A 12,475-nucleotide genomic window follows, 5' to 3' on the forward strand; every position below is an offset into this window, starting at 1 on the left:
AGCTTTACCTTCAACATGTTTTTTTATACAGGCTCAGTGCTGTTCTAGCACTGGTTTGGAGAAAATGTGATGACTGCATGAGACGCAACACAGTAGAAAGGAGAAGGAAAACAACGGAACAATGACAGCGACTCTGTTCCAGTGACCCTGTTCCAGTGACTCTGATCCAGTGACCTTGTTCCAGTGACCCTGATCTAGTGACCCTGTTCCAGTGTCCCTGTTCCAGTGACCCTGATCCAGTGACCCTGATCCAGTGACTCTGATCCAGTGACCCTGTTCCAGTGACCCTGATCCAGTGACCCTGTTCCAGTGACCCTGATCCAGTGACCCTGATCCAGTGATCCTGATCCAGTGACCCTGATCCAGTGACCCTGTTCCAGTGTCCCTGTTCCAGTGACCCTGATCCAGTGACCCTGATCCAGTGACCCTGTTCCAGTGACCCTGATCCAGTGACCCTGTTCCAGTGACCCTGATCCAGTGACCCTGTTCCAGTGACTCTGATCCAGTGACCCTGTTCCAGTGACCCTGTTCCAGTGACCCTGATCCAGCGACTCGGTTCCAGTGACTCGGTTCCATGTTATTCAGTGTGACAGATAGTTGCCCTTTCAACTTTTCAGAATGCAAATGAGGGAGAGTAAGAAAATGAGAAAAAAAGAAAGCGAGGGGAAAAAGAAGCACAGCTAGCCTATCAGTCCTGATTATCTCTCTCTCCCAGCCACAGCCACAGCCACAGCCCCAACCCCAAGCCCCAACCACAGCCCCAACCGCAAGCAACCACAGCCCCAACCCCAACCCCAGCCACAGCCACAACCCCAACCCCAGCCACAGCCACAACCCCAACCCCAGCCACAGCCACAACCCCAGCCCCAAAGGTCACATAAACTGTACACAGGCAGCGTACTGACACAGTAGAAAACAAGGCTTCTTAATACAACATATTGCTTTCAGCTTTTACTGTACATACAAAAGTCAGAGTACTATCCAATGGTAGACTGGGTGGGTGAGCGTTGGGAATAGGTTGGAGTAGTGTTGAAAAGGGTTTCATCGTAGCATAACCCCAGACGCTCTGTTATAAGAGTAGCAGTGGGGTAACGTGACAGGAAGGACACTGCAACTACAATCACAATGAAAGAGGAAGGGGATTTTGTTGTTGTTGCTCAGGTTATGCTATTTAAGGGCTGGATTCAATCCATATCGCCGAAGTATCGCGGAAGATCCGCGTGATGTTAAGGCAATTTCCGATTGATCTGACATATGCAGCGTTTACCATGAATGCAGTCTCTGCGACTGCGGGAACATTGCATTTCATTGTCAACCGCACTATAAAGCGGTTCTTCAACGCCACGGATTGAATAGAGCCCTAAACCGGGTTAACATACACACTTCAAGCCTCGGTAATCCCTCGATTTCCTGATCATTTTTAAGACATTTTATGAACATTTGTTTTAGATTTTTTTGGCAAAAGGGTATTCATACAATTTCTCGATATTATAATTATGCGTTAATACTCTAATGTTGCATAAGTTATTATAAACAATAGCCAAAATGCTTTGTTTTTAGCATAAACATTACAAATAATATCAAATAAACATTAATACCAGTGTAATCTAAGTGGCATTGCATGGTACTATCATATTTATTTCTCTTTAAAGGGACAGTTCACTGAAAAACTATCCGTTAGCATTTTGTTCATTAGTCCACTGTTAACACAATCCCACAGAATTGTGCGTGTCAGCAGTCACGTTTTCAAAATAGAGCACTTTCAGTACAGAGCAGAAACTGTGACGCTGATGTGTTTTGTTTTTGAGTGAACTATCCCTTTAACAGGGATGGGAACTACTGTATCCAAAGCTGCCTTACATGTTTCTGTTGCATCAGGCTCCGGGGTGAAGTTTGCCCTAGGTACAGATCTAGGATCAGCTTCTTCTCCTCCAATCCTAACCTTAACCATTAGTGGAGGAAATGCAAAACTGACACAAGATCAGTGTCAAGGGGCAACTTCACCCTACTCTGTTGCAACAACAGTAGCATCACCGTCATGGAGACATTTCAATGGCCATACATTGTATGTAAACATGACCAAATGATGATTCCTGGGTAAGATAATGGAACAGAATGACTGACATATATTCAAAAGACATATTGCATACAGCATCATCACAGCAACTATGTCCATGTCATTTCAAAAAGGTAAAGGTATCTATTAAGAAACATTGAGATATAAAATCCAAAGTGGTCGGACTGTATTGCGTGCATGTATCTAGTGCAATGTTTGTAATCGTGTACGTCCCGCGGCGAAACCAAGGGCCCCAGTCATGATGAACCTGTAATGAACCTGTACAACAAATACAACCCTCTCCTTTCATTTTGTGTCTTTCTTCATGTTTCAGTTTAGTTTTGTTGTTTGGTTTATTTTTCTTGTTGTATTGTTTGTGTGTCGTTGTATTTCAAATGTGTGTGACTGCTGTTGTTTATCAGTGTATCAGTATTTTGTTACTTGTCATGTTTTGTGGGGTTTTTGTGGACCGCAGAACGAGTAACTGCTGCTTCGGGAAAAAACGAATGGGAATCCAAATAAACAAACAAATAAACAAACACGTAAACAAACCAATAAACCCAGTTAGTGGGGTAAATACTACGCCCTGTTCTAAGAATACTAACCAAAGAGGCTTTGCGTTATCCCAGGGCATACAACGCAAAGAGAATCATCTGAAAAGATCCAATCACAAAAGAATGACGGCATGGTCATCTTATTTGCCAGCTTAGAGACATTTGGGAAATGAAATAGAATAATGGATAAGTAAATGTGGTCTCACTCTATTTTAACACTCGGATAAAAGCGGGTGGCGTTATGAAAAGGCAACGTTTGGGAATTACTTTACTTTTTTAGATAACATCAACTAGAGGTTGAAAGCAGGTTACAGGAAGAGGTTGAAGAAGCGACATTATGCATAACTCAGGATCTTCTCTTGAAATCCCACCATAATGTTTTTGGAGCAGGGTTTGGTATGTTACAAATTCATGGAAATGTTCACCTCACACAAAGAGGAATCAGTCGACCCACTACGACTTTAGTCATTCATAGTGTGAAGTGCTCTAATACGATACGGAGGCAGGTTTACTGTATGCAGAGTAAAGGGTTTAGTTCATACAGTAGTTTAACTTCCAGTGTTGGGACCTCCAGTGTAGTTCCAGTAAAGAACATAAATACTTATTGTTCCTCCCACAGGCTTGGTTCTTATTCCACTAAGTCTTGAAACTTGTCTGCTCAATAGACTTGAGTTCCTCTTGAGTAGTTCCAGTGTTGTTGTCATTCTCCAGTGGTAGGATTCAAGCAGCAGGCCTGGGCCCTAGTGGTGAGATCTGGATATTGCATCACCATCCACTACACAGGTCTGGCCCCTAGTGGTGAGATTCAGTAATTGCACCACCATCCACTACACAGGTCTGGCCCCTAGTGGTGAGATTCAGTAATTGCACCACCATCCACTACACAGGTCTGGCCCCTAGTGGTGAGATTCAGTAATTGCACCACCATCCACTACACAGGTCTGGCCCCTAGTGGTGAGATTCAGTAATTGCACCACCATCCACTACACAGGTCTGGCCCCTAGTGGTGAGATTCAGTAATTGCACCACCATCCACTACACAGGCCTTTTATACAATATGTAATGTGCTTCATCAGAGCTATGAGGGGAGATTCAGATTTTATAAATCCATCTAGCTATCTGCACAGGATAGACATGTTCTCTATATAAAAAATGGCACATTAGACATATTTATCAATATCTTATCATATATGTACATTCACTACTTTTTCATTATGTCTAAAGGTGTTTTATATAACACATCATAGAAAGAGGAGGAACACAGACAGATGTGATATGACTTTTAAAAAGATACTCAGACTTTTAAAATGAATAAATATATCTAAATTACACCAAAATAAATCAAATGTAATGGAGCAGGAGGTTTGGAAACACTACGAGGTGAGAGGCAGGTGGGGGGGCAGCATCTTTACTATCCAACTGTCTGCTCATTTTGGTATCATCTGTTTGGTGGTACAGTAGTTCGACAGCCTCCACCACTACAGCCTGAGCTCAAGCCCTGTTAGGTGTTCAGCTCCGTGTTTCTGCTGACTGTTTCTATCCCTGGAGATGTTACTTGGTAGCGGTGGTTGGTAGAAAGACAAGGAGAGGTAGGTCTTAAAGGCGTGGGTTACTCTGCTGCACCCCCTGCTGTTTCGGAGTGGCCCTTGTTGCTGGGTTTGTGGGCCTGTTTCTTTTGCTGCTCAAGCTCTTTCTTGCGAAGCTTCGCTCGCCGTTTGTCAAGTTTTTGCCGGTTCCGCCGAGCCTTCTCCATCAGGACCTTGAGATCCTTCACCTTCTTCTTGATCAGAGCCCGGTCCTGGGAGGAGGCAACGCCAAGGGTCTGTACATACACACACCACACGTGTGCACACACGCACGCACGCACACACACACACGCACACGCGCACACACACACACACACAAACACAGGACAAGGGTCAGAGATGGGGGATGTGAGTGAACAGGAGCACTAGTCTATGATCAAAACAAATATAACAGGAGTTGTAACAATTTCAGTCTATATCGGGCCAAAGCTTCAGGGCAAATTACTATATCAAAATGTTAAACTACTTGTACTTTGACAGGTGGCACCAAACACCCTGGAAACAATGACAATGCATAAACAAGGTGATACTAGTAACTAACTAGTAACTAACTAGTAACTAAGGCCAGGATTCAATCCAAGCAGCGAACTATAACAGACTTTTAGGATTGAGCTGACATGCAGCGTTTACCATGAATGTGATCTCCGCGAACATCGGGGTAAATGCATTTAAGAGGTGCATTGTGGGCTGCATAGTGTGATGCTCTATAACTCATTTAGAATTGAATCCAGAAGTAACTAACATAGCTGGATATGAACAAAACCACAGACTTCAGTCTGTCACCTTGAGCTCAGTGCTGTCCAGCTGCAGTAGCTGGTCTCCGTCCACATTGTTGACCGTGAACTCTGGGATGTACTGCTCCAGATTTAGTCCCATGAGCCAGCGGGACACCTGCTGGGAGGTCCACTCTGTCACACTGATGTTCTGCCACTGGTGCTGCTTGGGGCACTGGCCCTCATCTAGGATCTAGATGAGGACACACACACACACACACACACACACACACACACACACACACACACACACACACACACACACACACACACACAGACACACACACTGAATGTCACATTTGTGACATGCACTTCAATAGAGGTTTATGAAAAACAGTAGCCTATGAAAGATTTAGACTAATGAGTAAGCATGCATGTGATGTAAACACAAGCTTTTTACAAGCTTGGTAGACAGTATGGGAACATGCATAATGTTTTGTTTTTCAGGCTTCCTCGATGGCCACTCAGAGCTAGATCTCACCTCGTCATCTATCATATCCAGACTCTGAACATGGCAGCACAGAGGACGACAGGACAGGACAGTTTGTTAACACAAAAACACAGCAGCAGCAGTGGCTCAGGGCACACAATGGTACAGGGTACATACAAAATGGCCGACTAGCAAAGCTACAGTTGCTAACATCAAAGATAGTTAAATAGAATATAAATTGTAACTAATTAAACATGGAATAGGCCATTCGAACACCATTGTTACACATTCCAGACACTTGGTAACCAGAGGAAACTCAGCATGACATGACAGGAGCACTAGATGGGGAAATATAGGTCCCTTTTCTTCATTTTTTATGTTTTAGGTAATATACTCACATTTTTTACATTTTTAGGTTGAATAACTAGTGATTGTTGATACTAGGTAGATTTTTTTATGTGAGATCAAATCCTTGTTTCTCACCTCGTCTGAGGAGAGCACCAGGGTGTGTGAGCGACCGGACATCTTGGCTTCAGTCAGCAGACCACTGACCTCCACTGAGCTGCTACTGCTGACACTCAGATCATCCTTCACCACAGGACCCTATGTAGAACAACACCATGCAGAAGTCTGTTAGACGTTAGTCAAAACATTGTCTACATCCTATATGGAATCCTATTCCCTATAAAGTGCCCTATGGGCCTTGGTCAAAAGTAGTGGGGAATTGGGTGCCATTTCAGACAGCCTGTGGCTGGCTATAGTCTATCTCTGTTCATTTCAAGGTCTATTTCATTGTATTCCCCTCTCAACACAAAGCTATTTTTGTTCTATGGTGTTTTGAATCTAAAGCTAATAAATGCCAATGTTGAAGTCATTTGCTGCCGATTGATTATTTCAATCAATGATTTCATAATGAATAGAGGGAATATACTGGAGGACCTCTAACAAACATAGACTGTTAAAACCTCGTACATTCTACATACAGATAATATTGGCTGATTCAGAGACGTATTGTATTATTCAATGATCAAACATGTATGTGATGCAATTCAATTGAACGTAATTATTATACTGTATAATGAAACAGAATGTGTCATTTTACTGTGGCTTGAGCTGTTGTCTGGGGATCTGTATCTGAGCTCAGTCATCTTGACCCTGCAGTGTGTGTGTGTGTGTGTGTGTGTACCTACCAACCTACCTGCCTACCTACCTACCTACCTAACCGCCCCTGGTGGGTGTGTCTTAATCAACAAGCCAATGTGGAGTCTTGAGAAAACATGGTGTCAGCTATAGGCATCATTTGACGTCAGCACAAACATAACCCTCCTTTTGATCTGAGGATTGCGATGTAAGTCTGTCTGATTCTCTAGCCTGTGGCCAGATTGGATCGACTGAGCTGGGTAACTAGTTGCACCTACAATACCTCTCTGGTCCTTTTTTAGGTGAAAAGCTTGATTCACAATATCTATGACTAATTGAATGGTTTGCAGCCTTGAGGTTTGCGAGAAGAGAGACATACAGCACCTCAACATTTACCTCACCTTAGGGTTATGTATCAGGGATGAAAGACTAAGTACTATGAAAGACATTGGATATTGTACACTGAGTGTACCAAACATTAGGAACACCTTCCTAATATTGAGTTGCACCCCCTTTTGCCCTCAGAACAGTCTCAATTCGCCAGCATCCACCACAGGGACCCAGCAGCATTGCAGTTCTTGACACACTCAAACTGGTGCCCCTGGCACCTACCACCATACCCCGTTCAAAGGCACTTCTTTAATCCTTCTTGAACCCGTCTCCTCCCCTTCATCCATACGGATTGAATTGGATTTAACAAGTGATATCAATAAGGAATCATAGCTTTGACCTGGTCAGTCAATGTCTTGGAAAGAGCAGGTGTTCATAATGTTTTGGACACTCAGTGTATTGAAGTGATTTCCCCATTGCTATAGCTTGATTAATAACATCAGTGGCTAGAGAATATCTCATTAATGAATTACTACGGACAAATCAAACATAATCAGTCCCAAAGTGTGCGCCAGATAATGTGATTAAAAGAGAAATGCCGTAATGCAAAAACCCAACCTTTGAAATGATAATATCTAAATACATGAGTTATGATGATTCCCTTGAAGGAATTATAAATTACTGGTCTAAATATGAATCTAATCCAATGCACCTTCTATATTTGTGCAAATTACTGAAATGAACTTCAATAACAAGTGCATTAAGAATATGCTAATCAGACCGCTTCATACCCTGCTATGTACAGTAGTTGTTTTGTATTCTGTTTGATTGGGTATGATTGGAGAAAAATACAAATACAATACCAAGTAATATGAATAGGAGAAGAAGTGTGGCCATGTAAGAGATTTCTGTTAAACAGGAAGGCATCAGAACCAGACAGAGGTTAAATCAATGCAACGAAAAACAAACAATATGCACCACAATAGCCTACAGGTATTATATAATAATATGCATTAGCACACTTCAGTCAGCACTGTCAATATGTATTATCATTGAGATGCCCTGTTACTGTTTACTGTGTACATTGGGGTTCTCTTCACATACATACCTTGGCCTTGAGTTTCTCTGGGCTATTCTCAGCAGAGGGTTCTGTAGAACTGAGGAGAAGAGGCATGAGTTGGTAGAGAAACAGATTGTTATATTGGTAGAAAACAACTATAGACAAAATAACAGATTTACTAAACATTCACACCAGTAAAACACTTCTCCAGAGAGAAAAACACATCAAAGGAGAAGAACAAAAGGTCGAAGGTCAAAGGAGAAACCAAATAGGTTCATGCAGTATCTTTGTATTTTTCCTCCTCTCTAAGGATAACAGGGCTGGACGCGTAGTGAACTGACCCAGGCAGTATTAGAGGTGAGGAGGACGCTAAACGGATTGGACACATTGACCTCTCTCTGATCCACGGCTCAGTCACACAGAAATGCATCTACTAAACACAAGACCTGAATACTGTGTGTGTGTGTGTGTGTGTGTGTGTGTGTGTGTGTGTGTGTGTGTGTGTGTGTGTGTGTGTGTGTGTGTGTGTGTGTGTGTGATGGAGGGGGGAGTTGGTGGGATGGAGGGGTGGGTTTGATGGGATGGGTGGGTGGGTTGGTAGGATGGAGGGGTGGGTTTGGTGGATTGGAGGGGTGGGTTTGGTGGGATGGAGGGGTGGGTTTGGTGGGATGGAGGGGTGGGTTTGGTGGGATGGAGGGGTGGGTTTGGTGGGATGGAGGGGTGGGTTGGTAGGATGGAGGGGTGGGTTTGGTGGGATGGAGGGGTGGGTTTGGTGGGATGGAGGGGTGGGTTTGGTGGGATGGAGGGGTGGGTTTGGTGGGATGGAGAGGTGGGTTTGGTGGGATGGAGGAGTGGGTTTGGTGGTTGGTGGGATGGAGGGGTGGGTTGATGGGATGGAGGGGTGGGTTTGGTGGGATGGAGAGGTGGGTTTGGTGGGATGGAGGAGTGGGTTTGGTGGTTGGTGGGATGGAGGGGTGGGTTTGGTGGGATGGAGAGGTGGGTTTGGTGGGATGGAGGAGTGGGTTTGGTGGTTGGTGGGATGGAGGGGTGGGTTGATGGGATGGAGGGGTGGGTTTGGTGGGATGGAGAGGTGGGTTTGTTGGGATGGAGAGGTGTGTTTGGTGGGATGGAGAGGTGGGTTTGTTGGGATGGGTGTGCAGTGACCCCTGTGTGTTGTGTAGGAGTCCCAGCTGTGTTGCTTTCTTCAATCACAGCAACTGCTTCCAGCCAACCAGAGTGAGCCTCACGCAGTCATACAGACAGTCACAGCAGCTGCTGCCAGTCAACCAGAGTCAGGCTCACTCAGTCATACAGACAGTCTCAGAGTCTGACCCACAGTGGGAATTTAAATGACCAGTCGCAGACACAGACACAGACACACACACACAGGCACATCGTCTGCAACCGCTGGAAATCATTGCAGAGTAAGCCCTCAGTACGGATCTCAGACAGTTAAGTAGACAGTATCTAACAGCACAGCAGTCAAAGGAACGGGTAGTATCCTGCACGGAGCCTTCACCGTGTGCTGTCACTTTGAGAGCGCATCAGCAGTCAAAATATAGCTCTTCTGGCTCTCTGTGGAGAGCTCTGGGTTGGGGGGGCAGTTTCACAGTGTGTGCAACTCTGCAGAAGTTATGTTCATTTTCAGCGTGTTTTTAAAGTGTTTAAGTCGATCAGCGGTGTATCTTCTGGGGCCACTCCTGTCATTGATTGCATGGTGGTAGCAACATTGTTGTGAAGCTTTGACAAACAAACCAACCAACCATCAGGTGTATTTGACAGACAGTCGTTGCAACTGCAAGCCTGAAGTCAACAGCTAAGACCCCTTTCTCTCTCTTACTCTCATTTTCCTTTCAGTGCTTTACACTGCAATAGACTTTCTGTTTTTTCAATGACCTCCCTTTAATGTTCAGTGGCGCTGAACTATTATTTCCCTTGACAGACATATTTGGGTTGACATTTTAGTAAAAGGGAGGTTGCATGCAAGTTTATTGTTGTTTGAAGTGTATTGATTTGGTGTGGTACTATTGACATTTCAAGGCCTTTGTTATGTCTATGAAAACACCCCCACACACCCATTCACCCCCCCCCCCCCCCCTCACTCTCCCCACACACCCATTCACACCCCCCCACTCTCCCCACACACCCATTCACACCCCCCCACTCCTCTACTGGAAGGTAAAACAGAATATTGCAAATTCTCTATGGGTTATGACTGGGTATTATTGGTTGGGTGCTGTGACGTGTGTTTTACATGGTCTCAGTCTCCAGTCTCTATGCTGCAATAGTCTATGTGCCAGGGGGCTAGGGTCAGTCTGTTATATCTGGTGTAATTCTCCTGTCCTATCTGGTGTCCTGTGTGAATTTAAATATGCTCCCTCTAATCATGCCTCAGGACTACCTAGCCTGATGACTCCTGGCTGTCCACAGTCCACAGTCCACTGCTGCCTGCGGCTAGGGGGAACCCTGACCTGTGCTACCTTGTCCTGGACCTGCTGTTTTCATCTCTCTCTCTCTCTCTCTCTCTCTCTCTCTCTCTCTCTGTGTCTCTCTCTCTCTCTACTGCACCTTCTGTCTCGACCTCTTAATGCTCGGCTATGAAAAGCCACCTGTCATTTACTCCAAAGGTACTGACTGACCTGTTGCACCCTCTACAACCACTGTGATTATTATTATTTGACCCTGCTGGTCATCTATGAACGTTTCACCATCTTAAAGAACAATCTGTCCTTAAATGGCCATGTGCTCTTATTATCTCCACCCGGCACAGACAGAAGAGGACTGGCCACCCCTCAGAGCCTGGTTCCTCTCTAGGTTTCTTTCTAGGTTCCTGCCTTTTTAGGGAGTTTCTCCTAGCCACCGTGCTTCTACATCTGCATTGCTTGCTGTTTAGGGTTCTATGCTGCGGTTCTGTACAGAACTTTGTGGCATCTGCTGATGTAAAAAGGGATTATAAATACATTTGATAGATATGGTGTGACTTATCCTTTCACTCCACTGGCTATCTGGCCAAACGGCTACACTATGGGCAGTCTCTTCTGCTGATGTGTGTCTGGTAGGGGGTCTCTATCTATCCTACTCTTTTCCTTTCGGCAGGGTAAAACAATTTCCTTACCCTCTCTAACAATATCACTACAACCTCTAGACGCTCATCTGGGGTCAGTTTAGCATTTCCCCCTTTAAGGTTAGGATGGGAGGGGAAGCTGATCCTAGATCTGTACCTAGGGGAAACTTCACCCTGGAGTCAGAGGAACACAGCGGCAGGGAGGTGGTTAGTACCTGTTTCCAGGTGAGCTTCTGGGGTCCTTCCCTTTGCTTCGTGTCAGTGGGTCCAGACCTCTCCTGATGGTCTTCTCCTCCAGGCTGAGAGAGGGGCTGGACACCACAGGAGACTGAGACCCTGCACACATCATCAGAGGTTCAGCAAATATATGCAAACATACAGCAAAGATAGTGATAACCTACATTGGAATCAAGCATGTGACTAAGACTTTCTTGTAAATCATAATTGAAGACAATGGGCAATCTGAGCGATAATTTGGTCTCTACACTCATATTCTTGAGATGCTAGCCTTAAACATGTGTGTAACAGTTCACTTAAAAACCACAAGTAAAATAGTTTAGGGTAAGTAAGCTTTGTCCAAGCCAGATGTGATGAACGATAAAATATTTTATGATGTGGTTCTACACTGACCGTCGTTGTCTGCAGCCTGCTGGAGGAGGGTGTGTCTGGGGGAGTCCTCAGCACTGCCAGGGGCCCTGGAGGGTCTGGACTCATCCACAGTACTGGAAGCTGCACTCCGGATGGACGAACGAGTACTGCCAGGGCCCTCTGATGCCTGGAGAGACGAGAGGTGAGAAGGGGGGACAAAGTGAGGATGGATCAATAGAGAAGGAGAAAGATGTTAGCAGGGATAGAAAGAGAGACAGAGATGAACACAGAGAAAGAGACATTTACTTTAACAATGCTATCAAAAAAAGAGAGACACTGAGACAGTTCACCCTAAGGCCCCTGACATCCACCTAACTCAGTAAATTAAACATGTCCTCTCTCCCTCTCTCTCTCTCTATGTACCATTATTCGGAGGTCGTTATCTTACCGTAGTAAAGGTTACACAACAATTGCATGATTTCCTTCAGTATAGTGGACGGTGACTGTCTGTCTTCAGTAAAGTGGACGGTGACTGTCTGTCTCCAGTATAGTGGAAGGTGACTGTCTGTCTCCAGTATAGTGGCAGGTGACTGTCTGTCTCCAGTATAATGGACGGTGACTGTCTGTCTCCAGTATAGTGGCCGGTGACTGTCTGTCTCCAGTATAGTGGCAGGTGAATGTCTGTCTCCAGTATAGTGGCAGGTGACTGTCTGTCTCCAGTATAGTGGCAGGTGAATGTCTGTCTCCAGTATAGTGGCCGGTGACTGTCTGTCTCCAGTATAGTGGCCGGTGACTGTCTGTCTCCAGTATAGTGGCAGGTGACTGTCTGTCTCCAGTATAGTGGACAGTGACTGTCTGTCTCCAGTATAGTGGCCGGTGACTGTCTGTCTCCAG

At 45.0% G+C, this 12,475-nt stretch overlaps 1 protein-coding gene across 7 annotated transcripts in view; it reads right to left on the reverse strand.

The window, feature by feature from the left end:
• Positions 1-938: 938 nt before the first annotated feature.
• ppp1r9a (protein phosphatase 1, regulatory subunit 9A) overlaps positions 939-12,475 on the reverse strand; it is a 119,213-nt gene continuing 107,676 nt past the window's right edge. For 3 of the 7 annotated variants that reach the window (XM_036953402.1, XM_036953403.1, XM_036953401.1), the window contains exons 13-20: positions 11,624-11,768; positions 11,209-11,329; positions 7,978-8,026; positions 7,733-7,777; positions 5,883-6,002; positions 5,451-5,474; positions 4,980-5,162; positions 939-4,432 (exon numbers count right to left, since the gene is read on the reverse strand). In XM_036953402.1, coding sequence (XP_036809297.1) covers positions 4,220-4,432; positions 4,980-5,162; positions 5,451-5,474; positions 5,883-6,002; positions 7,733-7,777; positions 7,978-8,026; positions 11,209-11,329; positions 11,624-11,768 — 900 coding nt within the window. In that variant the 3' untranslated portion in view covers positions 939-4,219. The remainder of the gene's footprint in view (positions 4,433-4,979; positions 5,163-5,450; positions 5,475-5,882; positions 6,003-7,732; positions 7,778-7,977; positions 8,027-11,208; positions 11,330-11,623; positions 11,769-12,475) is intronic. The other 4 variants (XM_036953408.1, XM_036953404.1, XM_036953405.1 and 1 more) reach the window with 3 other exon arrangements.

The sequence above is a fragment of the Oncorhynchus mykiss genome, chromosome 18 (assembly GCF_013265735.2).
Source record: "Oncorhynchus mykiss isolate Arlee chromosome 18, USDA_OmykA_1.1, whole genome shotgun sequence".
Taxonomy (NCBI): domain Eukaryota; kingdom Metazoa; phylum Chordata; class Actinopteri; order Salmoniformes; family Salmonidae; genus Oncorhynchus; species Oncorhynchus mykiss.